General features: G+C 46.9%; 1 protein-coding gene and 2 long non-coding RNA genes across 3 annotated transcripts in view; all 3 read right to left on the reverse strand.

Annotated features, from left to right (window-relative positions):
• Positions 1-27,114, reverse strand: part of LOC142663390 (uncharacterized) — a 221,122-nt gene that overhangs the window by 171,557 nt on the left and 22,451 nt on the right. The gene's annotated exons all lie outside the window — the stretch shown is intronic.
• LOC142663341 (uncharacterized) lies at positions 14,731-17,694 on the reverse strand. The gene is made up of 4 exons (XM_075841948.1): positions 17,327-17,694; positions 16,743-16,840; positions 16,499-16,619; positions 14,731-15,697 (listed from the first exon to the last, which is right to left on the reverse strand). The coding sequence occupies exons 1-4, from the start codon at positions 17,646-17,648 to the stop codon at positions 14,844-14,846; spliced, it is 1,395 nt and encodes a 464-aa protein (XP_075698063.1). The 5' UTR covers positions 17,649-17,694; the 3' UTR covers positions 14,731-14,843.
• Positions 18,814-26,718, reverse strand: LOC142663388 (uncharacterized). Its single transcript, XR_012851086.1, has 3 exons — positions 26,352-26,718; positions 24,213-24,341; positions 18,814-19,006 (listed from the first exon to the last, which is right to left on the reverse strand). It is a non-coding gene; the product is annotated as an uncharacterized LOC142663388 (long non-coding RNA).

Here is a 27,114-nt window from a genome sequence, read left to right on the forward strand (position 1 = left end):
AGAAGTTTCTGTTTCCCCCTGTGTATAACTAGTGCGGTACAGAAACTGCTGAAGCCTGTGACGGGTGACACATAGATCTCCATAGACCCAAGTAGAGAAAGTAGTCACCGAGCCGGATTCACACTGCTGCTAAGCAACCATCCCGGTCTGATATATAGAGATAAATAACAGGTGAGAGACCGACACATGGAATACCAGAATGCAGCACATGGGAGAGGTCAGTTTTGGCCGGAGTGTCCCTTTAACATTCCATAATTATATTATCTAGTTATCATCTCTTTATTTGTAGATCTCATTCGGAACCATCTACTCGTCATTGTTCTTTGTGATGGATAAGGGACACATAACGGAGAAGATACTGAACGTCACCCTGGAGATAATCTACCTTCTTACCGGAGAGGTAAAATAATCCGGGACTCATGTATATGTCCTTTCTCTTATCTTTTTATCCTACGGACAATATTATATAAAACGCAAAAGATCACGTCATCATAATTGATTTGTAAATATAAATGCTGTAACAAATCTTCTCTGGTGCATAGATATTTATTTTAATACAATGATAGCGCCCCCTAGCATTTTGACTGCCCCCCTAATGCTGCTTCCACCTTCCTAAACAGTCCGCGGTGGACACGCATTACAAAAGTTATGATTTTTGGAATGGTGGGAGGTAAAAACGAAAATGGAAAAAACCGAAAATAGGCTGTTCATTAAGGGGTTAATAACCTATCATTCACCTGTTCTATACCTGGACAGATTTACCTGGTGGTGGTTGCATTCAGTTATCCTTTGGATGCATTACTATGGACTGATCTGTGGGCTACAACATAAGGTGTCTTAGCCTGGGGACTGTGTTGCTCCCTCTGCAGGCGGGGTGTTGCGGTGGCACTGGTTGCCATGTGGTGCGGCACCTAATAGATTAGGGACCCACTTAAAAGAAGTCGCCATGAGGAAGCAGGTTGGCTTATACGATCAAAATGTTTACTAAGAACGTCCTGTTCATTTTGATTCTCTTGTATGTTCCATCTCGATATCCAACATTGTTCAGTAGTGAAGAAGACATCTGGTGACTCTCTATCCCCCAACAGATGTCCCTACATGTCTGGAGGATGGACCAGTACCATCACGGAGCCTTCACTGATACCTAAGAGAAACAACGAGCAGAAGATCCTAGAACTCACCAACAAGATCATTCATCTACTGACTGGAGAGGTGAGGACTACCGGGAATGCTGGGACATTATATAGTAACGCTATGAAGGTGTCGGGGTGATGACTGTCTCATTGTGTGTCAGGTTCCTATAAGGTGTCAGGATGTCATTGTCTATTTCTCCATGGAGGAGTGGGAGTATATAGAAGAACACAAGGATCTGTACAGGGACGCCATGATGGAGGACCACCAGCCCCTCACATGATTGGGTAAGGGGGATCTGTACAAGGACGTCATGATGGAGGACCACCAGACCCCATCACCGGGTAAGAGGGATCTGTACAGGGACGTCATGATGGAGGATCACCAGCCCCTCACATCACCGGGTAAGAGGGATCTGTGCAGGGACGTCATGATGGAGGACCACCGGAACCGTGCACCACCGGGTAAGAGGGATCTGTATAAGGACGTCATGATGAAGGATCACCAGCCACTCACATCACCGGGTAAGCGGGATCTGTACAGGGACGTCATGACGGAGGACCACCGGCCCCTCACATCACCGGGTAAGAGGGATCTGTACAAGGACGTCATGATGGAGGATCACCAGCCCCTCACATCACCGGGTAAGAGGGATCTGTGCAGGGACGTCATGATGGAGGACCACCAGACCCCATCACCGGGTAAGAGGAGAGCATTTTTGACAGTCCACAAGATACACCCATCACCTGATAACTACATATAAACAATGTCTTCCACTGTATGTGTCTCCTACAGGTATATCCAGTAAGATAAATCCAGCAGAGAGATGTCCCAGTTCTGTGTTTTCCTGGGATTGTCCACAGGAATATCACAACGTCCCAGAGGGTCATCACGTAGGTGGAACCAAAGTCTCGTCAAATCCCATAAAGGTGAATGTGCACTTCATGCTTTGCCAATATTACCTAATAATTTGTTACATTTCAGCTCATTAACTGAGGAAATAATTTGTCATATTTTATGTGAGTGTTTAGGGAAATATTCATATTAAAGTTGAGAATGTAGACGGAGGATACAAGGCGTATGTGTGGGAGGATCAAAAGTGCAATAAGGAAGAAACTTCTAACAATATCTACCCAGGTGAGCGACAACCACAAACTGTTCAGTGACTAAAACAATCCCTTTTTATGAACTCTCCTTGGCTACATGCAGACGACCGTTCTTCTCATCAGTGTGCTATCCGTATTGTAACGGACGGCAGACTGACCCCTTCATTTCTATGGCTCCGTGCACACTACCATGTTCTTCACAGATCCTTGAGTGGGACCGGGCCACAAAACTCAGAGCAGGTCCTGTTCCTGTCAGTATTTGTGGCTCGGTCTCGCCCATTCAAGTCAAACCTATGGAACAAACGGGACGCATGCGGAGGACACACTGTCGTACCGCAAAAAAACGGACAATGGATCCATTGTTTGCAGGACGCAAATACAAACAATCATGAGCAGGTAGCCTTGGTATGTCTGAAGTGTCCAGTAGGGGCTACGAGGAGCCAACATCATCTTTTGGACTCCTGCCATCCTTGGAAATGCTGTGACATCTATCATCATTGTCATAACTTTCTACTCTGACACTTTGATAAGAGATCTTTACATTTAACATCTCACATTTGCTCCCACAGATGGAGAGGACAGCAAAAATATTTTGGAAGGATGTCTCTTTTTATCTCCAGACTGTATACTGGACAACGGCAACGTCACTCAAGGTTCTCCAGGAGAAAACGTCACTTCTCCAAGGGTTGTTAGTGCAGGTTTATCATCCGATTCTTCTGACCACCAGGAATGTTCTTCTATTAGATTGAGCGTCAATTCACCTAGTACAGATTGTAAGGACAATAATATGTGTTCATGTTCTGAGTGTGGGAAATGTTTTCCACTAAAATCCTATCTGAATAAACATAAGAAAACTCACACCGAGGATAAGCCGTTCCAATGTGGACAATGCGGAAAATGCTTTCGAAGTGGATCAAAACTTAGAAGACACCAGAGGGTTCACACAGGGGAGAAACCATATCCATGTGCTGATTGCGGGAAGCTCTGTGCTCATAAACTAAGTCTCGTCAACCATGGGAAAACCCACACAGGTGAGAAGCCATTCTCTTGCACCGAATGTGGGAAATGTTTTTCATTGAAGACGTATCTGACCATCCATCAAAGGACGCCGCACACTGGAGAGAAGCCTTTTTTCTGCTCAGATTGTGGAAAATGTTTTGCACAGAAAACAAGTCTTAATATACATCAAAAATCCCACAAAAGTGAGACAAAAATGACATGTTCAATTGTGGGAGAACATTGATGTAAAGAATGATTATGTTCTCTAAACGGGAAATTGACAAATCACCGTCCTTAGATGGAAACAGATTTTATAAATAAAGACCCGGCACCGATCAGCTGCTCCGGCTGATTCCGAGCACCGGATGTCCATGCCTATCCTGAGGACCTATCCTGTGGACCATAGGTCCTCCGTATTAAAAACCTCCCCGTGCCCGGACAACCCCTTTAAGGACCAAGCATTGTTTTTGGTTCTTCCATCGTTGCATTCCAAGAGCCGTAACATTTTTATTTTTCAGCCGACGTAGCTGTATGGACGTCATTCTGTGTTAAGGGGTTATAGAAAACTTGTAATCACGTGTTCAGATTTTTGGGGGCGAGAAATATTATTTTTCTGTTCACTAAAAATAGACATACGAAATACACAAACTCTTCCCTTGTCAGTCTGGGTATTAATACCTACGATATCTACTTGTGCCTACTTTGATTAGTGCAAAGTGGAGGGCACTCCGTCACTAAGTAGATGCACCCACACAACCGCCCATGAGAGTTTAGAAGGCAAAGCCCCTTCTCTTAGGATTTCCATTCATTACAATGGAGGTGTCACGAAGGGTCTGTGGACCTACTGGGCCGTACCGCCTTGGCGGTAAGGCAGCTGGCCAACAGGGAGCAGGTGAGGGTCTATAGTTCTATAGGTACCTGTGGCATCTCAGACAGCAGCAGGCTTGGCTGGGACTTAGGTAGCAGGCGAACGTCAGGCGAGGTGAAGCAGGTCAGGCGTGGATGCAGCACGGCACGACTTTGGCACAGCTCAGTGCTAGACCAGGAAGGTATGGATTGATAACTAAGGACTGGATCTCCTAAGACGACTGTCTGACCTCTATGGATAATTCTTAGCTTTGTCGGGTATATAAGTGAAAACTCAACGTTTTTGTTATCTTTTTACCTCCAAAAAGACCCTCTCAGCTTTTGATCTCTTTTACAGTCTGAGAATAACATTATTTTTTTTACTTTATTACGTGAATGCCCCCTTTACACCACAACTTTTTAAGGATCACATCTCGGTCTATTGAGTATAGACATTTAGTAGAATAAATACTGCAGATTTTTCGCAACGTATTTCATTGCGTAAAATCTGCAGCCTAAGGCCTCATGCACACGAACGTATTTTTTTGCTCCCGTAAATACTAGCGTAAATACGGGTCCTTTGTTACACGTATTTGACTCATATTCCACCAGTATTTACGGACCTGTGCCCATAAATACGGGTCCGGTGTCACCAGTATTCCACCCGTATTTACAGATCCATTTTCTCTGCACTAATCGGCAGCCCCTTCTCTCTATTAGTGCTGGAAAGAGGGAAGGGGCAGCCCTTTTGGGCAGAGTTTCCGCAGCGATTGAAAGTAAAAGAAGTTCATACTTACCGTTGTCTTGGTGACGCGTCCCTCTTTTGACATCCACTTCGTCCTCCCTGGATGACGCGGCAGTTCATGTGACCGCTGCAGCCTGTGATTGGCTGCAGCAGTCACAAGGGATGAATCGTCATCCCGGGAGGCCGGACTGGAGCAAGCAGCAGGGAGTTCTGGGTAAGTTAACTTTTAATACTATTAACTCCTGTAGTCACTGTCCCGGGTGCTGAAAGAGTTACTGCCGATCAGTTAACTCTTTCAGCACCCTGGACAGTGACTATCCCCTGATGTCGCCTAGCAACGCTCCCGTGATTGCACACACGTAGCCACCCGTAATTAAGGGAGCCCCATAGACTTCTATGGGCTGCCCGTGCTGTTATTACAGCCCGAAATAGGACATGTTCTATATTATTCAACGGCTCGGGCACCTTCCTGTAAGTAAACGGGAAGGTTCCCGTGGCCAATAGAAGTCCATGTGCATGAGGCCTAATGCAGTAGCAGTAGAGGGAATGAGATTTGAACAATCGGATTTATATGAATCCGCAGCATTATGCTGTGAAATTGCTGTTCTTTTCTTGCAGGTTTTCCCCATTTAATTCAATGCGGAGGTAAAACTTGCGACAAATCTCAAATGTTGCGTTTTTTTGCAACGGAATAGCTGAAACAAAAGCTTAAACGTACCCGTTTTTTATACTTCTCCATCCAGGCCGGCCTCCTCGGATGACGTTTCATGACGCCAATCACAGGCTGCAGCAGTCACATGAGATGAAACGTCATCCCAGGAGTCCGGGCTGCTGGACAATACAGGGACACGTCGCCATGACTACTTTTAGACCCTTAACGTAGTGGTCCCATTATTAAATATCATATTCATTGTAAAGATCATAAAAAAAATTATGTTTTCCATTTACTGATAAAAAAAAAATGATCCAGTGGAGAGTTATGAAATTTACCTTACATATTTATGGCGCCTCCGGGTGTTCAAAGTGTATAGCAATGTGCACGTCCACCTACTGAGCTCAATGCTGGTGGACATGCATGCACAGTCACTCTCCCCACAACCTTGTCTCTGCATTGTAATCTTCTGATACCTGCAGATCAGCCAATAGAAATAGCTTTCATTCCTGCTTGTCAGGAAAGGAGCGGAGCCTCTGCAGTTCCATGTCGGTATAGCTTTGGAGACTCCTTCTGCTGTGAAAATAAGGCACTGTTGTCAGCTGCCAGAGTAGGAAGGAGAATAGTTTTGCTTAGAGCCTCTCCCCCAGGAGCACAGATTAGCTGCAGCACCAAGGGGCGGGACAAAGATCCGAAGTCCACAAGACAGTCCACCTCTGAATGGGTCAACAGAAACAAAATTAAGAATTTGAGGTGGCCGAGTCAAAGTCCTGACTTGAATCCCATTGAGATGCTGTGGCAAAACCTTAAATTGGCACTTCATGCTCGAAAACCCTCCAATGTAACCAAATGAAAACAATTCTGCAATGACAAGCGCGCCAAAATTCCTCCACAGAGATGTAAAAGACTCATCGCAAGTTATCGCAAACGTTTGATTGCAGTTGTTACCACCAAGGCTGGCACAACCAGTTCGCTTTAGGGGGGCAATTACTTGATCACATGGGCAAAATAGGTTTTGAATTATTCTCATTAAATGGAATGGAATTAAAATAGGTTGGATGATGTGACACATTTACATGGGACAAATTATCAAAAATTTTAGAATTCAAGTAAGGGGCAAATAGTTTTTCCAACGCACTGTATAATGTTAGTGCAAAACGTTCGGTGTAAGCACCACTAAAGGAGCGCACCTACTAGTAGTCTCTACAGGCCTGGCTTGGAAATACCTGTAGGTTAAATTACACCCTGGTTTTGGGAGGCCGTTGCGTGACCGATTCTAAAAAAGAGACGCAGTAAAACTCTCCTGAGGTGGTTAGAAAGAAGGGAATGTGAGGGCCACAAGGGACCTGTGCTCACCAGATGTGGAAGAAAGAAGGCAACTCGGAGGAGCTCAGCGGAACGATGCTGCCGCTACAGTCGCTGTTGTATTCTGGAACCAGCCAGTGGGAGTAACATCTAATGGATAAGGGAACTCCTGGTGGAGTCTACGTAGAAGGGGTTGTTTGTCACAGATGTGAGCAGTTCACTGGTTGTAGCCGCTTTCTGCAGATGTCCGTAGTTCAGAGGGTGATGACACCTTCCTGTGTACAGTCATCAATATACCAGGTGGCCGGTTGGTATCCAGGAGGCCGTCATATGGAGACACATCTGTAAAGACCTGTGCCAGGCAAAATGGCTTGAGTGGATGTCACCAAATGCTAGTGGCAAACTCACAGATACCTGCTGGGGCCCTGTATCTAAGGCCTTGTTCACACAGAGTTTTTTGGCGCGGAAACCGCTCCACAAAACTCGTAAAAAAACTCCCGAAAATGCCTCCCATTGAATTTCAATGGGAGTTAGACAAGGTTTTTTACCGCGAGTAAAAAAAACTGCGTCGCGGTAAAAAGAAGCGACATGACCCATCCTTAGGTGGTTTCCGCCTCCAAAACCCCATTTCAATCAGTCAGAAAGGGTAAAAAAAAACACCTTGACGAATTTTTGTCAAACCACTGTGCAAAAAACGTCTGGAGCAGTTAATGCAGGAGGAATTTTCCTCCTGCAAAAAAACTCAGTGTGAACACAGCCTACTATACTGTCTGCTTGGGCCATGTACTGTATATAAGCCTATCATGTGTGATACTGTCAGTTGGGCCTGATATCCAAGACTATCATGTGTGATACTGTCCTCTGTATCTAAGCCTATTATGTGTAATACTGTCTGCTGGGCCCTGTATCTCAGCCTAACATTTTTGATACTGTTTGTTTGGCCCTGTATCTAAGCCTATCATATGTAATACTGTTAGCTGGGACCTGTATCTAAGCCTATCATGTGTGATATTGTCTTCTGAGCCGCTGTATCCAATCTTATCATGTGTGATACTGTCTGCTGTTCCCTTTATCTCAGCCTATCATGTGTGATACTGTCTGCTGAGCCGCTGTATCCAATCTTATCATGTGTGATACTGTCTGCTGTTCCCTTTATCTCAGCCTATCATGTGTGATACTGTCTGCTGAGCCGCTGTATCCAATCTTATCATGTGTGATACTGTCTGCTGTTCCCTTTATCTCAGCCTATCATGTGTGATACTGTCTGCAGAGCCGCTGTATCCAATCTTATCACGTGTGATACTGTCGGCTGGGCCCTGTATATAACCCTATCCAGTGGCATAGCTATAGGGGTCATAGTCCTATAGATATGCTGTCAAATATACATTTTCTGGGGGGTAAAACATGTCTTGGGGCTTGTGCCCCTGATGTTCTAAGACCATAGCAGCTCCACTGGCTGATAGTGCTGCATCGATGGGCCACTTAGGAGACCCAGGATACAGCTGATACAGTTCTTGGCCCTTTCTAGCCCGATGATACCAGCCTACGGCTGCCCCATTGCCCGGCCATCGCTTCAGATGGTCGGGTACTGGATTGTACCCGGCTCTTCCCTGTACCCATGGTGGCGATGGGTACCGGGGTAATAATGGGGGTTATTTGCATCCTTTTTACTGGGTAACACTAAGCCCGGCCTTAGTAATGGATGCTGTCAACCAGACAGTGGCCTTTACTAAGGCGCAATGCAATATAAAACACAGACATTAGAAAAAAAAAAATGTGAAATAAAAACACCACGCAGCCCTTTTCATTTTCGTTTTTTTTTTTTTTTAAAACATAGATTATCGCAATAGTCCAACAAATCTACGACAAAGTCCAAAGGGTCCAGCTACACCTGAAAAAAATAAAAATAAATGAGCAATATAAAAAAATAAAAAAAACTCACATACAGTATTCTTCCGTCTTCTATTTTCTCCCCTGCGCTGCAAAAAAAAAAAAAAAAATGGTCAATAATTCTCCATCATGTATCTCTGCTACCTGTCAACTCAAAAGTCATCTGTCAGAGGGAAAAAAATTCCCCCGTCATGTGTAATTCCCAAGTGACTCTTTCTGGTTTTTCACCATGGGGAAACATTTTTCCCTCTTGTGGATGACTTTTCAGTTGACAGGTAGCAGAGTTACATGGTGGGGAATTATTTTTCTATATGGGGAATTATTTACTATAATTGACCCCAGAAGCTGGCGTAAATGATAGCGGAATAAGGCTCTTAGCTGGCATAGAGTTCACTCTGTGGGGCGTAACAAGGTAGAGGCCCATACCGGACCCCGGACCTTCCCCCTCTCCAATCAGGCTAAACATTCATTAAGAGACGTTCACTTCCTATTAAGTGTGTCACATCCTGTAAACTCTTTATTAAGGCTGGCGTATAAAACGCCAGTCTCAGTGGCGGATTATCATATGGGCGATTCGGGCGGCCGCCCGGGGCCCGAGGCTTCCAGGGGGCCCATGGCAGCCCGAACCACACATCATCTTATAGATATATTCAGCGCGCTAGCGCTGCTAACTGCTGAAGAGGAGGAGGAGCAGGGAATTGGCCGGGAAAGGGGTAGGACACGCCTCCCTGACAAGTGCGGGCCGCTGCCATTGAGTAACAGAACAGCGACGGACGGCTGTTCTGTTGCTCCAAAGCAGCAAGAGAAGAGCCGGGCGGGCGGTCACCGGCGCAGAGGTTAGTTGGCTTAACCTCCTGCCCAACTGGTTCCCGACCGCTGGCTGTATTTTTACGGCCAGCGGTCAGGAACGGGTCGTTAAATCCCGAGCCATAGACTTTCTACGGCTCGGGTTTTAACTTGCTGCCCGCGCGATCGGGCAGCTGAATGTCGGGTCTCCGGCTGTCAGTGACTGCCGGGGACCGTGAGGAGAGGATAGAAGCGGCTTTCGCTGCTTCTGTCTTCTCTGATGACTTGTACACAGCGCTGAATGCGCGTTGTGTACTGGAATAGAGACAGCAGCAGCGGCGCTGTCTCTATTCCTCCCGGTGATCATGTGACTGGTCACATGATCGCCGGGTGCCGTTAGTGGCAGACTGCTGCTGGGTCTTACTAGACCCAGCAGAGCCCTATTAGTGACAATCGTCACTATGAGAGGGCTGATTTCCCTGCTGTGCAGCTCCAGTCACAGTGGAAAAGCATGGTGTAAAAGAAAAAATATATATAAAGTTCCCCAAAGGTCTTTTTCGACCTTTGAGGATCAGACCACAGTAATAAAAAAATTGTAAAGTAAAGTGCAAAAAAAAATTAAATAATAAATACACATAAAATACCCACCCCAAAAAAACGTTTCCCCCACCAATCATTGTTGTAACGCCAGCGCTGACCCAATTACCCTAATATAGACATGTAATATATCAAAATTTCCGGTAAACAATGACGATTACAAATAAAAGGTCTATTTTAGGGTAAAACTATGTTATTACCAAAAAAAAAAATAGCTGAAATGTAAAAAAGCTTATTTTTTTACTATTATTTTCAAACTATGAATAAAAATTCTAAAATTGCAAAAAAGGTGTGTAAAAAACGATAAAAAACTAAACCTGCATTGTGTACGCAAAAAAACGTCGCAAAAATCACGTCGGTTTTATTTTTTTTTAATAAAAATGTGTGTTTGGTGCAACTTTGTAATTACGTTTTATTAAAAAATATTTTCACTTTTTGAGATACAGCTGCTTTGTATCCTGTATCCGTCAGGTCAGCAGGACTGACGGGATCAGTGAAACGGGCCCTGCGCTAAATTATAATCTTAGATGTGATAGATTTGAGGTGGATCCTGCGTATCACTGATCCTGTAAGAAACAAAGCACCTGTATCTCAAAAAGTAAAAATATTTTTTAATAAAATCAATCAATCATACTGATACACACACATACTATATATATATATATATATATATATATATATAATTATAATATAACGTTTTTAAATGTGTACATAACCCTGTGGCACTATATACAAGGGGCAGCGCTGTGTGGCACTATATACAAGGGGGCAGGGGCGTAACTAGGAAAGACTGGGCCCCATAGCAAACTTTTGACTGGGGCCCCCCCTCCCCTGGGTGTCACACAACCCCCCCCCCCCTTGTAGATAGTGCCTTTTTTACAGCCCCCCCTGTAGAGAACGCCATACAGCCCCCCTGTAGAGAACGCCATACAGCCCCCCTGTAGAGAACGCCATACAGCCCCCCCCTGTAGGGAACGCCATACAGCCCCCCCCTGTAGGGAACGCCATACAGCCCCCCCCTGTAGGGAACGCCATACAGCCCCCCCCTGTAGAGAACGCCATACAGCCCCCCTGTAGGGAACGCCATACAGCGTCCCCCCTCCCAAAAAAATGCGACCTACAGTGTGTCCTACAAAATACATGTATCCCCTCTCCACAGGACAGGGGATACATGTGTGATCTCTGGCAGCGATAGGGAGAACGGGGGACTGAAAGTCCCCTGAACTTCTCCATGACAAACCTCTGACTATCCCCTATACATGTCCTGTGGAGAGGGGGAGGGGGATACATGTCTTTTGCTCTATTTTGCGCCTTCAGGACCAGACACCGTTTAGCCATTTTTAGCACGTGTTAGTTAAATGGCTCTAACTTTTTTATTTGTTGGGCTAACGACGTGATTTTTGCGACGTTTTTTCCATAGACAATGCAGGTTTAATTTTTTATCGTTTTTATACGCACCTTTTTTGCTATTTTAGAATTTTTATTCATAAAGTTTGAAAATAATAGTAAAAAAGTAAGCTTTTTTACATTTCAGCTATTTTTTTTGGTAATAACATAGTCTTACCCTAAAATAGACCTTTTATTTGTGATCGTCATTGTCTACCGTAAATCTTTATATATTACATGTCTATATTAGGGTAATTGGGTCAGCGCTAGCGTTACAAAAATGATTGGCGGGGGGGAACGTTTTTTTTTTGGGGTGGGTATTTTATGTGTATTTATTATTTACATTTTTTTTGCACTTTACTTTATTCTTTTCTTATTACTATGGTCTGTCCCCCAAAGGTCAAAGAAGACCTTTGGGGAACTTTATATATTTTTTTTACACCATGTTTTTCCACTGTAACTGGGGTTGCACAGCAGCCCCAGTTACAGGGGAAATCAGCCCTCTCATAGTGACGATTGTCACTAATAAGGCTGTGCTGGGTCTAGTAAGACCCAGCAGCAGTCTGCCACTAACGGCACCCGGCGATCATGTGACCAGTCACATGATCACCGGGAGCAATAGAGACAGCGCCGCTGCTGCTGCCTCTATTCCTGTACACAGCGCGCATTCAGCGCTGTGTACAAGTGATCAGAGAAGACAGAAGCAGCGAAAGCTGCTTCTATCCTCTCCTCAGGGTCCCCGGCAGTCACTGACAGCCGGAGACCCGACATTCAGCTGCCCGATCGCGCGGGCAGCAAGTTAAAACACGAGCCGTAGAAAGTCTATGGCTCGGGTTTTAAGGACCCGTCCCTGACCGCTGGCCGTAAAAATACAGCCAGCGGTCGGGAACCAGTTAATGGCAGAGCGGGGAGATACCTCCCTGCTCTGCCGAAGTGTTCAGTGGCGTCCCGCTGTAGCAGCCATAGCGGCTGCTAGCGGAGCCTCCGGCCATGGTGGGGGCCCGTGCCGGCGGGCGACACGGGCCCCCTCATGCCGCGGGCCCCGTAGCAGCCGCTACTGCTGCTACGGCGGTAGTTACGCCACTGCAAGGGGGAGCGCTGTGTGGCACTATATACAAGGGGGAGCGCTGTGTGGCACTATATACAAGGGGGAGCGCTGTGTGGCACTATATACAAGGGGGAGCGCTGTGTGGCACTATATACAAGGGGGAGCGCTGTGTGGCACTATATACAAGGGGGAGCGCTGTGTGGCACTATATACAAGGGGGAGCGCTGTGTGGCACTATATACAAGGGGGAGCGCTGTGTGGCACTATATACAAGGGGGAGCGCTGTGTGGCACTATATACAAGGGGGAGCGCTGTGTGGCACTATATACAAGGGGGAGCGCTGTGTGGCACTATATACAAGGGGGAGCACTGTGTGGCACTATATACAAGGGGGAGCGCTGTGTGGCACTATATACAAGGGGGGCTGTGTAGTGCTATCCACAGTGGTGTGTGTGGCGCTCTTTATAGGGGGGGCTTTTTGGTGCTATTTACAAGAGGGGCAGGGCTGTGTGGCGCTCTCTACAGGGGGCTGTATGGCACTATCTATAGGGGGCTGTGTGTAACGCTCTCTACGGGGGGGATGTGTGATATATAGAGGGGGCTGTGTATGGCGATATTTATGGAGGTGTGTAATATCTACAGGGGCTATGTGTGGCACTATGTACAGGGGGCTGTGTGTATGTGGTGTTTTACAGTGTGTGGTATTATTATATTCAGGCGCGCAGTGTTTGGTGCTATTATATTTAGGGGCACAGTATGTGACACCATGATAACTTTATTTTCGTTTATAGGTGTGGAAATGTTGGAAAAGTGAGGAGACGTCTGAGTGGCAATTTCTGCAGAAATGAGTCATGGCCGGGAGAAGTCGTCATGAGCGCTGGACCGGATGGAGAAGAAAAGAGGAAAAAAACTACTAGAATCTGAGACGTCGTCACCTGTGAGTCACTAGATTTATAGAGAATCTGTCACCTCTCCTGACATGTTTATTATAGGAATCCTTGTATTTCACAAAAAGTATTTCTGCCGTCCAGGACTGATAGACAATTCCCCTTGTCAGGAGGTTGTGTCCCTGCACAGTGTGACAAGGGAAATCGTAACACTGTTAATGCTTGCCCAAAAAGGTAGTGTTAAAAATAGATACGGCGCGGCAGGGCGGCGGTGAGGAAGGGGGGCCCAAGTTTGGGTAACAGCCCAGGGCCCATGGTCTACTTAATCCGCCACTGGCCAGTTTTAATAAATCTCGCCACGGAATATCCTTTGGAAAAAAAATGGACATTAAAATTGATCAAAGTTGGAAGCTTCAAATTCAATTGGGGAGGTTTATGAAAAGTAGTGCAGAGGAAAAGTGGAGTCGTTTCCTTCAGTAACCAATCAGATTCCATCTCTCCTATTCCAGAGTATCTTTGGAAACCTAAAATCTGATTGGTGGCTCTGGGCGACTACTGTACTTTTCTTTTGTACTACTTTTCATAAATCTTACCGAATGTGTGCAGACCTCTATTAACCAATGCCAAGAAGTTTTTCTAAAGGACTAAAAACTACTATGGGCAGCCATTGTTGCACTCCTTTGGGCATTGTCACGCAGCTTCTTCACAAACTGGAGAAAAACAAAGCTCCTATCTAGGTGAAGGAAGTATTCACTTTGCAACTTACCGAGTTTGGTGTTTCTGAATGACTAAATTATGATCGTGGATCAGGACCCTATCGGTGACCATAAAGATAGAAAAGATTTTTTCCAAAAATGGTCTGTAATACTAACACGCTGATGCTTTAAAGAGGACCTGTCACTAGGTCATATAATGTGAACTGGTCTACTGACCTGAATAGCGCTGTCTCCCTGATTCCAGCGCTGTTTTTCTTTTTTTCCTGATATAGAGATATGACCCACTGTTGTGTTGGCTCCCTATATGCTAATTTGCTGTAGTTAGCCAAGGGGGTGGGGCTAGCTTCCCTGCGATACTGACCAACCAGCGCGAGGCAGCTTGAGGGTAGTTCACTCCTTGTTGGCTAACTACAGCATATAGGGAGCCAACACAACAGTGGCCATATTTCTGGAATGTGGGGATCGAGGAAAAAAAGAAAAACATTGCTGGAATCAGGGAGACGGCGCTAATCAGGTCAGTAGACTGGCTCAACTTATATGACCAAGTGACGGGTCCTCTTTGAATTTGGAGAAGAAAAACTGGAGAAGAAAAACACTATTAGTTGCAAGATAAAAATGGATTCACATCCACATGTGTGTAATAAATTAAGATGAGTTTTATTTAGTTTTTTTTATGCATTATAGGTTCCGAAAATAGAATTGATGCCTTAGGAGTCATTTTCTGATTGACATTTCTGTAATATTCCTCATCAGTTGGAGCATGAAAACGGCGCCTCGATTGAGTGCATCATTTGATGTATCGCCGTGTCTGCCTTACGGGCAAAACGTTTCCCACATTTTGCACATGAAAATGGCTTCTCCCCTGTGTGGGTCCGCTTATGAGTGACAAGGTGTCCTTTACTTGTAAAACATCGCCCACATTCACAACAGGAGAAAGGTTTCTCCCCTGTGTGTGTCCTCAAGTGATAGATGAGGGCGCCCTTGTTGGTTAAATATTTTCCACACTCCGAACAAGAAAAGGGTTTTGTCTTGGTGTGAATTATTTGATGTTTAACAAGATACGATTTGTACTGAAAACACGTCCCACAATCGGAGCACTGAAATGGGTTCTCTCCTGAGTGAAATTTCAGATGTGTTGCAAGTATAGCTCGATTTGTAAAACATCTTCCACACTCGGGACATGGGAAGAGAATTTCACCAGTGTGGGTACGTTGATGACTTACCAGCTTTGACTTTTGACTGAAACACTTCCCACACACTGAACATACAAAGGGCTTTTCTCCAGTGTGAACTCGGTAATGTCTAACCAGGTCAGATTTACGCATAAACAATTTTCCGCTTTCTGAACAAGAGAAGGGTTTCTCCCCTGTGTGGATTCTTTTATGGACGTTAAGAGACCCGTTTTGGGTAAAACATTTCCCGCATTCAGAGCACTGATACTTGTTACCACTTCCATGGGCTATTCTACCATTATGGGAGTCTGTTATATTGTGAGAAATGGGGTAATGTCCTGGAGAATTGTGTGCGGGTTTGTCATTGTCTATGTTACAATCAGAAGACAACATGAGACATTTCTCCAGTGTATTCTTGATCATGGATCCATCTGCACGAGAAAAATAAAATCTTTAAATATTAAAGTTTACTACAGAAACATCTTACAATAACAAGCAAATATTTATAAATCACTATTATTGAAAGGATCAAGGCTAAGGCCTCGTTCACATCTGTGTTGGGGTCCCATTCTGACGTTCCGTTTGAGGTTTCCGTCAGAACGGGACCAGGAACAGACACAAACTGACGGAAACCAGAGGTTTCCGTTTCCATCGCCATTGATTTCAATGGTGACGGATCCGGTGCCCATGGTTTCTGATTTTCTCTGTTGTGCATCGGACCCGTAGTTTTGCCGGAAGCAATTGCCTAGGCTATTGCGTAATTTGATGCAGAAAATCTGAATCAAAACGGTAGGTAAAGACAGGCAGGTCAAATCCGTACCGTTCTTTTATGTGTTTTTAGGTCGGTTTTTGCTGCATTTTTTTTCCAATTTTGTCAGATACAATTGTGAGGCAGAAACGCAAGATAAATTGACATGCTGTAGATGATAAAATACGCACCGCAGGGCAATTTATGTGCAGGAAAAATTCTGCTTTGTGTAGATGAGATTAGTTGAAACCTGATTTGCCTTCGCCGGTACTGTATTACGCTGCGGATTTGCTGCAGGAAAACCTGCACGGCAACTCCGCACGTAATACGCAGCGTGTGCATGTCACTGAAGGCTCCTCCTTCGGCAAATGCATTTTCCTCACTAGTTTACATTGGCAGAGAAGATGGCAGAATACGAGACTGACGCAGGGATTAGACATGGGCAATATGTTCCTCTTTTCTGTATTTAGTGGTTAGTAGTCACCTAGACTGGTATCTGTGAGAATGTCCTCCTCTGTATTCTGCCAATCATCCCAGATAAATGTCTCTCCTTCTTCCTCTAGCCCTTCCACCTCTTCAACTTTAATAATAACCAGTTCTTCAGCCTAAAAAAAGAAAGAAATCAAGAAAGACAAAAAATCTAAACGTACAAATCAAACATAATAACGTTCAATATGTGTAGAGGTTCCACAGGTCACAGTGTCGTTTCTAAGATATTTCCTATATACCTGATGACTCTGTCGGACATTGTGATTTTTCTCTGGTCTATCCTTGGGGTTCACTGGACTGGCACATCTCCCTGCTGGCCATTTTCTACTGGATCCATCTATAGGAAACACGTGGACAGTGACTGAATACATAGTGTATATTTGATGAAAAGATGGTGGGGTGACAGATAGGTGACCCTCAAAACTGTTCTCTTCTTAATGGGTTATGCGGGGACCAAAATGTATTAGCGGTGTAGTCTGTGCAGCATGTGAGTACACTCGCTAATATACATTCCGGTCCCCGGTGGCGCGGATTATGAGATTTCATAGATTTTTATAGCGCTGCCGGGGGACCGGAAGTCTAGTTGCAGTGTCTTCTTTGATGACGATATGACTCTTCGTCATGTGACCGGCCCCGCTTTACTCTATGTACAAGCAGGAGAAATAGAACAGCGATTACATAGAGTACAACGGGCTCAGTCACATGACAAAGAATCGTCATCAAAGAAGGGGACCGGAATGTATATTAGCGAATGTACTCACATACTGCAGGGATAATCATTTTTGGACCCCACATAACCCCTATAATGGAAGTTTCCTCTTACCCGGTGATGTGTGGTTCCGGTGGTCCTCCATCATGACGTCCTTGTACAGATCCCTCTTACCCAGTGATGTGCGGTTCCGGTGGTCCTCCATCATGACGTCCTTGTATAGATCCCTCTTACCCGGTGATGGGGTCTGGTGGCCCTCCATCATGACGTCCCTGCACAGATCCCTCTTACCCGGTGATGTGCGGTTCCGGTGCTCCTCCATCATGACGTCCCTGCACAGATCCCTCTTACCCGGTGATGTGAGGGGCTGGTGGTCCTCCGCCATGACGTCCTTGTACAGATCCTTGTGTCCTTCTATATACTCCCACTCCTCCATGGAGAAATAGACGGTGACATCCTGACACCTTATAGGAACCTGACACACAATGAGACAGTCATCATCCCGACACCTTCATAGCGCTACTATATAATGTCCCAGCATTCCCGGTGGTCCTCACCTCTCCGGTCAGCAGATGAATGATCTTGTTGGTGAGGTCTAGGATCTTCTGCTCATGTATCAGTGAGTGAGGTAGAGGTCCTGTGATGGGGCTGTGGGTCCTGCTCCCTCCTCCTGACACACGGGAACGGCCGCCGGAGGTCACACCCTCATCAGATGTTTTCTTCAGGACAGCGTAGTCCTGTGTATGGGGAGACACTGATACATGTCCCGATACACATTCTTTCAATCCCTCATACTCGTAGTATATTAATATAGATTAGAGAGACGTCATGTGACATAACTCCCAGAATCCCTCACCTCTCCCGTTAGCAGGTAGATGATCTCCAGAGTGAGGTTTAGTATTCTCTCATTCTTATGACGGATTCCTTTACCCATCATGATGACACAATTAATGGACCTAATATAAACACAATCGGGCAACCATCTACAGAAAGAGAAAAAAGTCATTTCAAGCCTGAACCAACAATTTTCTATCTGCTCCCCCCTCTAGTAGTAAGCGCACATTCACACCGGGCAGTATTTTTTGTGCAGTTTTGCCATGAGTGCCACAAAATCTGCATTTAATTCCATGCCGGTTTGCCATGATGCAGTGAAGATACCCTAAAGCTTGTGTCCAGCTTGGCCGTCCACCGTTTCCCCAGTAGTTACAGAAGCACCCCTCCACCCTCCCAATAGTCAGCAGGCCCCCCACTCCCTCCACCCTCCCAATAGTCACAGCAGGCCCCCCACTCCCTCCCAATAGTCACAGCAGGCCCCCCACTCCCTCCACCCTCCCAATAGTCACAGCAGGCCCCCCACTCCCTCCACCCTCCCAATAGTCACAGCAGGCCCCCCACTCCCTCCACCCTCCCAATAGTCACAGCAGGCCCCCCACTCCCTCCACCCTCCCAATAGTCACAGCAGGCCCCCCCACTCCCTCCACCCTCCCAATAGTCACAGCAGGCCCCCCACTCCCTCCACCCTCCCAATAGTCACAGCAGGCCCCCACTCCCTCCACCCTCCCAATAGTCACAGCAGGCCCCCCACCCTCCCAATAGTCACAGCAGGCCCCCCACTCCCTCCAGCTCATCTTCTCAGTAGTCACAGCCACGATGCATACCCCTCCGCTGCGTGCACTCGGCCCCGCAGGAGCGGTCTGTGATCAACTTCAGCCCCGGGACCAGATTGGGGCCCCCAGCTGCTGAGTGTATAAAGTGCAGGGAGCGGAACCAGGTCGCCAGAGAATGGGATTTGTCCTGCGAACACACAGGAAAGTACACAAAGTATTAGTTCTGGAAGCCGCAGGGAATCCCACCACCCGAAAAAAACACACCAAATTGTGGTGCAGGGTTATCAGGCAAAAATGTCCGCTGCAGAAGATCTAAAAAAAAACAAAACAGTTTATACTTACCCTCCGGCTTTGTCATGGCGACACGTCTCCCTCTTCTATGCGTAGCCCGGCCTCTTGGGATGACGCTGTAGTCCATGTGACCGCTGCATCCTTTGATTGGCTGCTGCAGCCACATGGGTTGAAACGTTATCCCAGGAGGCCGGGCTACGCTCAGAAGACGGAGACGTGTCGCCATGACAACGCCGGAGGGTAAGTATAAACTGTTTTCTTCATTTTAACTCAAAAACCTTTTTTCTCATTTGCGATATTTGCGGTGGAATCGCAGGGTTTCCGCAGCAACGCATGGCTCATCTTCCCTTTAAATTCAATGGGGAAAACCTGCACCAGAAAAGCAGCGATTCTGCAGCATAAATTGGCAAACTACGGCTTAAAAACGCACCGCCGGTCAGTCTATGAAGGTTTTCGGTGGATTTGTTCTCTCATCCACTTTGCTGCTAATGTAATTCGCCGCGGTCTCTCCGCAGTATTGACGCTACGTGTGAACTGACCCCAATTCTCTAACAAGCGCGTGGCTCCCAAGTGTCCTGGATTTTAGGCCCGATACTTCCTTCTAGAGGAAACACTGTGGTTGTCCCGGTTACGAGGGCACTGTGGCTGTCACAATTGTAGGGAAAATATGGCTGTCACTGTTATGGGGGAACTGTGGATGTCACTGAGCTATTACTATTATGGGGCACTGTGTCTGATATGGGAGCACTCTGTACATTACTTATGTGAGGACACCGTTACTGTCATTGTTATGGGGGCTCTGTGGCCGTACCATGGCTATTACTGTCATTGTTATGGGGGCTCTGTGGCTGTACCATGGCTATTACTGTCATTGTTATGGGGGCTCTGTGGCTGTACCATGGCTATTACTGTCATTGTTATGGGGGCTCTGTGGCTGTACCATGGCTATTACTGTCATTGTTATGGGGGCTCTGTGCCCGTAGCGTGGCTATTATTTGTCATTGTTATGGGGGCTCTGTGGCTGTACCATGGCTATTACTGTCATTGTTATGGGGGCTCTGTGGCTGTATCATGGCTATTACTGTCATTGTTATGGGGGCTCTGTGGCTGTACCATGGCTATTACTGTCATTGTTATGGGGGCTCTGTGGCTGTACCATGGCTATTACTGTCATTGTTATGGGGGCTCTGTGGCTGTACCATGGCTATTACTGTCACTGTTATGGGGGCTCTGTGGCTGTACCATGGCTATTACTGTCATTGTTATGGGGGCTCTGTGGCTGTACCATGGCTATTACTGTCATTGTTATGTGGGCTCTGTGGCTGTACCATGGCTATTACTGTCATTGTTATGGGGGCTCTGTGGCTGTACCATGGCTATTACTGTCATTGTTATGTGGGCTCTGTGGCTGTACCATGGCTATAACTGTCATTGTTATGGGGGCTCTGTGGCTGCACCATGGCTATTACTGTCATTGTTATGGGGGCTCTGTGGCTGCACCATGGCTATTACTGTCATTGTTATGGGGGCTCTGTGGCTGTAACATGGCTATTACTGTCACTGTTATGGGGGCTCTGTGGCTGTACCATGGCTATTACTGTCATTGTTATGGGGGCTGTGTGGCTGTACCATGGCTATTACTGTCATTGTTATGTGGGCTCTGTGGCTGTACCATGGCTATTACTGTCATTGTTATGGGGGCTCTGTGGCTGTACCATGGCTATTACTGTCATTGTTATGGGGGCTCTGTGGCTGTACCATGGCTATTACTGTCATTGTTATGGGGGCTCTGTGGCTGTACCATGGCTATTACTGTCATTGTTATGGGGGTTCTGTGGCTGTACCATGGCTATTACTGTCATTGTTATGGGGGCTCTGTGGCTGTACCATGGCTATTACTGTCATTGTTATGGGGGCTCTGTGGCTGTATCATGGCTATTACTGTCATTGTTATGGGGGCTCTGTGGCTGTACCATGGCTATTACTGTCATTGTTATGGGGGCTCTGTGGCTGTACCATGGCTATTACGGTCATCGTTATGGGGGCTCTGTGGCTGTACCATGGCTATTACGGTCATCGTTATGGGGGCTTTGTGGCTGTACCATGGCTATTACTGTCATTGTTATGGGGGCTCTGTGGCTGTACCATGGCTATTACTGTCATTGTTATGGGGGCTCTGTGGCTGTACCATGGCTATTACTGTCATTGTGATGGGGGCTCTGTGGCTGTACCATGGCTATTACTGTCATTGTTATGGGGGCTCTGTGGCTGTACCATGGCTATTACTGTCATTGTTATGGGGGCTCTGTGGCTGTACCATGGCTATTACTGTCATTGTTATGGGGGCTCTGTGGCTGTACCATGGCTATTACTGTCACGGTTATGGGGGCTCTGTGGCTGTACCATGGCTATTACTGTCATTGTTATGGGGGCTCTGTGGCTGTACCATGGCTATTACTGTCATTGTTATGGGGGTTCTGTGGCTGTACCATGGCTATTACTGTCATTGTTATGGGGGCTCTGTGGCTGTACCATGGCTATTACTGTCATTGTTATGGGGGCTCTGTGGCTGTACCATGGCTATTACTGTCATTGTTATGGGGGATCTGTGGCTGTACCATGGCTATTACTGTCATTGTTATGGGGGCTCTGTGGCTGTACCATGGCTATTACTGTAATTGTTATGGGGGTTCTGTGGCTGTACCATGGCTATTACTGTCATTGTTATGGGGGCTCTGTGGCTGTATCATGGCTATTACTGTCATTGTTATGGGGGCTCTGTGGCTGTACCATGGCTATTACTGTCATTGTTATGGGGGCTCTGTGGCTGTACCATGGCTATTACGGTCATCGTTATGGGGGCTCTGTGGCTGTACCATGGCTATTACTGTCATTGTTATGGGGGCTCTGTGGCTGTACCATGGCTATTACGGTCATTGTTATGGGGGCTCTGTGGCTGTACCATGGCTATTACTGTCATTGTTATGGGGGCTCTGTGGCTGTACCATGGCTATTACTGTCATTGTTATGGGGGCTCTGTGGCTGTACCATGGCTATTACTGTCACGGTTATGGGGGCTCTGTGGCTGTACCATGGCTATTACTGTCATTGTTATGGGGGCTCTGTGGCTGTACCATGGCTATTACTGTCATTGTTATGGGGGTTCTGTGGCTGTACCATGGCTATTACTGTCATTGTTATGGGGGCTCTGTGGCCGTACCATGGCTATTACTGTCATTGTTATGGGGGCTCTGTGGCTGTACCATGGCTATTACTGTCATTGTTATGGGGGCTCTGTGGCCGTACCATGGCTATTACTGTCATTGTTATGGGGGCTCTGTGGCTGTACCATGGCTATTACTATCATTGTTATGGGGGCTCTGTGGCTGTACCATGGCTATTACTGTCATTGTTATGGGGGCTCTGTGGCTGTACCATGGCTATTACTGTCATTGTTATGGGGGCTCTGTGGCTGTAACATGGCTATTTCTGTCACGACGGTGATGTGGCTGTTGTTATTATTATGCATACACTTTGAATGTGACTGTAATGGGGGCATTGGGAATGTTACTGGGACACTATGACTATCACTGTTATGGGGACACTTTGGCAGGTAGTTGTTACTATTATGGGAGAACTGTTGTTGTCACTTTCAAGTAGGCACTGTGTGTCACTATTATGGGGACACTGTCACTTTTACAGTTATGGGGGCACCACAGCTATTTTGGTTATGGGGACACCACAGCTATTATAGTTATGGGGACACTGTCACTTTTACAGTTATGCGGGCACCACAGCTATTACAGTTATGGGGCACCACAGCTATTACAGTTATGGGGCACCGCAGCTATTATAGTTATGGGGGCACCACAGCTATTACAGTTATGGGGGCACCGCAGCTATTACAGTTATGGGGGCACCGCAGCTATTATAGTTATGGGGACACCGCAGCTATTACAGTTATGCGAGCACCGCAGCTATTACAGTTATGGGGGCACCGCAGCTATTACAGTTATGGGGGCACCGCAGCTATTATAGTTTTGGGGGCACCGCAGCTATTATAGTTTTGGGGGCATCGCAGCTATTACAGTTTTGGGGGCACCGCAGCTATTACAGTTATGGGGACACCGCAGCTATTACAGTTATGGGGACACCGCAGCTATTACAGTTATGGGGACACCGCAGCTATTACAGTTATGGGGACACCGCAGCTATTACAGTTATGGGGACACCGCAGCTATTACAGTTATGGGGACACCGCAGCTATTACAGTTATGGGGACACCGCAGCTATTACAGTTATGGGGGCACCGCAGCTATTACAGTTATGGGGACACCGCAGCTATTACAGTTATGGGGACACCGCAGCTATTACAGTTATGGGGACACCGCAGCTATTACAGTTATGGGGACACCGCAGCTATTACAGTTATGGGGACACCGCAGCTATTACAGTTATGGGGACACCGCAGCTATTACAGTTATGGGGACACCGCAGCTATTACAGTTATGGGGGCACCACAGCTATTACAGTTATGGGGGCACCACAGCTATTACAGTTATGAGGGCACCGCAGCCATTACAGTTATGGGGAGCTGTGGGGGGTATATGATACCTGGTATGTACATACTATAGGGCAGCATCTCTATATATCTGCTATATCAGAGGCGTAGCTAGGTTCTCCAGCACCCGGGGCAAAGATTCAGTTTGGCGCCCCCCCCCCCCCCCCTACCTCTTTCCCGACATCTCCTTCCCCCTCGCCGTGTTTGTTTTCTCTACCAATCGACGTGTCATTTCTTTATATGTAACGCGAGCATAAAATTATTTGTACATTTCACAAGCAATATGGTCCTATACACAACACCAGAACCAAGCTCGATACATATATACAGCCCCAGAACAAATACAGCTGTGCAACCCCTGCCATATAGGTGTGTACGGCGTAAAACTACAGCTCCCAGCATGGCCCGAACAATGGTAAGGATATGCTGGGAGATGCTGTTTCACAAAAAATAAATCCTATCATAATCATCTCGCTGCAGATCATACAGTGACTACAGTGCTGATTAGAGGCAGAATAAACATTTACATTAAGTGACTCACCGGTGACGTCTCAGATTCTAGTTATTTTTCTCCATCCGGTCCAGACCTCTATGGTGGCTTCTCCCGGTCCATTTCTGCAGTTTGCCGCTCACATGTCTTCAGCTTCTCACTTTACCAACATTTCTGCACCTATAAATAAATATAAAGTTATTATACCACACTACGCCCCTAAATATAATAGCGCCATACACTGCACCTCTAATTATAATAGCACCATACACCGTGTCCCACACACACACTGTGCCCCCTGTAGATAGTGCCTGCCATAGAGCCCCCTGTAGATAGTGCCTGCCATAGAGCCCACTGTAGATAGTGCCTGCCATAGAGCCCCCTGTAGATAGTGCCTGCCATAGAGCCCCCTGTAGATAGTGCCTGCCATAGAGCCCCCTGTAGATAGTGCCTGCCATAGAGCCCCCTGTAGATAGTGCCCCCATATAGACCACCCCTGTATATAGTGTCCCACAAATAACTCCCCCTATAGTGCTCTACAGATAGCCCACCCCTGTATATAGCCCCCTGTAGATATAGCCCACCCCTGTATATAGAGCTCTACAGATAGCCCAACCATGTATGTAGCCCCCCTGTAGATATAGCCCACCTCTGTATATAGTGCTCCACATATAGTCCACCCCTGTATATAGTGTTTCACAGATAGCCCGCGCCTGTATATAGCCCCCCCTCTTGTACATATAGTCCACCCCTGTATATAATGCTCCACTAGATAGTCCACCCCTGTATATAGTGCTCCACAGATAGCCCACCCTTGTATATAGTATATACAGGGGTGGGCTATCTGTGGAGCACTATATACAGGGGTGGACTATATGTACAAGGGGGCTATATACAGGGGTGGGCTTTCTGTGGAGCACTATAGGGGGAGCTATTTGTGGGATACTATATACAGGGGTGAGCTATACACAGGGCTGGGATATACACAGGGGGGCTATATCTACAGAGGGGGGCTATATACAGGGGTGGGCTATATCTACAGTGGTGGGCTATACATAGGGGGGCTATATCTACAGAGGGGGGCTATATACAGGGGTGGGCTATATCTACAGTGGTGGGCTATACATAGGGGGGCTATATACAGGGGTGGGCTATATACAGGGGTGGGCTATATACAGGGGGAATATATCTACAGGGGGCTATATCTACAGGGCTGGGCTATATACAGGGCGACTATATCTACAGGGGGGGCTATATACTGGGGTGGGCTATCTATGGAGCACCATATACAGGGGTGGGCTATATCTACAGGGGGCTATATACTATATAGCCCACCCCTGTATATAGTGCTCTATAGACAGCCCACTCCAGTATATAGCCCCCCCCTGTATAGTCCCCCTGTACATAGCCCACCCCTGTATATGGTGCTCTATAGACGGCCCACTCCAGTATATAGCTCCCCTGTAGATATAGTCCCCCTGTATATAGCCCAGCAGATATAGTCCCCCTGTATATAGCTCCCCTGTAGATATAGCCCCCCTGTATATAGCCCAGCAGATATAGTCCCCCTGTATATAGCCCCCCTGTATATAGCCCAGCAGATATAGTCCCTCAGTATATAGCTCCCCTGTAGATATAGTCCCCCTGTATATAGCCCAGCAGATATAGTCCCCCTGTAGATATAGCCCCCCTGTATATAGCCCAGCAGATATAGTCCCCCTGTATATAGCTCCCCTGTAGATATAGCCCCCCTGTATATAGCCCAGCAGATATAGTCCCCCTGTATATAGCTCCCCTGTAGATATAGCCCCCCTGTATATAGCCCAGCAGATATAGTCCCCCTGTATATAGTCCCCCTGTAGATATAGCCCCGCAGATATAGTCCCCCTGTATATAGCTCCCCTGTAGATATAGCCCCCCTGTATATAGCCCAGCAGATATAGTCCCCCTGTATATAGCTCCCCTGTAGATATAGCCCCCCTGTATATAGCCCAGCAGATATAGTCCCCCTGTATATAGTCCCCCTGTAGATATAGCCCCCCTGTATATAGCCCAGCAGATATAGTCCCCCTGTATATAGTCCAGCCCTGTAGATAGACACCCCCCGTAGGTAGACAAAGTCGTCGCCCCCCCTGCAGATACAGCCGCACACTTCTATTACAATTTAAAAAAAACACATCTCAAACTCACCTTATTCCCGCTCCCACGCCGTCCGGCAGCCATGGAGACCTGCTCTCTTCTGCGCAGGTCTCCAGGGGGTTGAACGCGGCGTCTATGAAAGGCGCTGATTGGCTGGGCAGGATGTCTTTCCCTGCCAGTCAGTCAGCGCCTTTCATCGACGGAAGCGTCACTGGTACAAAAGGTACCAGTCGCTTCATTCGTGGAGAGGCGCTGAATGGCTGGGCTCGGAACGTGCCCGGTCATTCATTGCTTCTAATTGTACCTGTGTCCTTGCGACACAGGTACAATTATAGTGCAGGAGGAGGGGGCGCTGGCGCCCCCCTCTGAACTGCGCCCTGGGCAAGTGCCCCGCCTGCCCCCCCCTAGCTACATACTTCTATATGATATACATACTAATAAGGACATACAAACATGCTCCTCCAAAATACAGAACAGAACAAGAAAAATGGCACTAGATCTAATAGAATGTATGCACAAGCCGTCATGGAGCCGCAGACCTTAATAACAGCCTATCATACAGTCACAGCAATGTCTCCTCACTGCCCCGCCTCCTCTTACCCTCTCACCCGGAAGTCGCTCACGGTACAGGCCACGCCCCCGCACGCTTCTTTTCTGTTGTTTGGTTGTAGTCATGGAGACGCCATATATGGAGGGTGGGACGTTCCCAGGTCCGTGTCTTGTGTCTGTTCTCCAACATGAGCGCGATCAATCTTCCAGAGCGAGCAGGGGAGACGCTGTGAATAGCCGGCCTGGGGTCTGTACTGAGCGGGGT

This window comes from Rhinoderma darwinii, chromosome 11 (assembly GCF_050947455.1).
Source record: "Rhinoderma darwinii isolate aRhiDar2 chromosome 11, aRhiDar2.hap1, whole genome shotgun sequence".
In the NCBI taxonomy this organism is placed as follows: domain Eukaryota; kingdom Metazoa; phylum Chordata; class Amphibia; order Anura; family Rhinodermatidae; genus Rhinoderma; species Rhinoderma darwinii.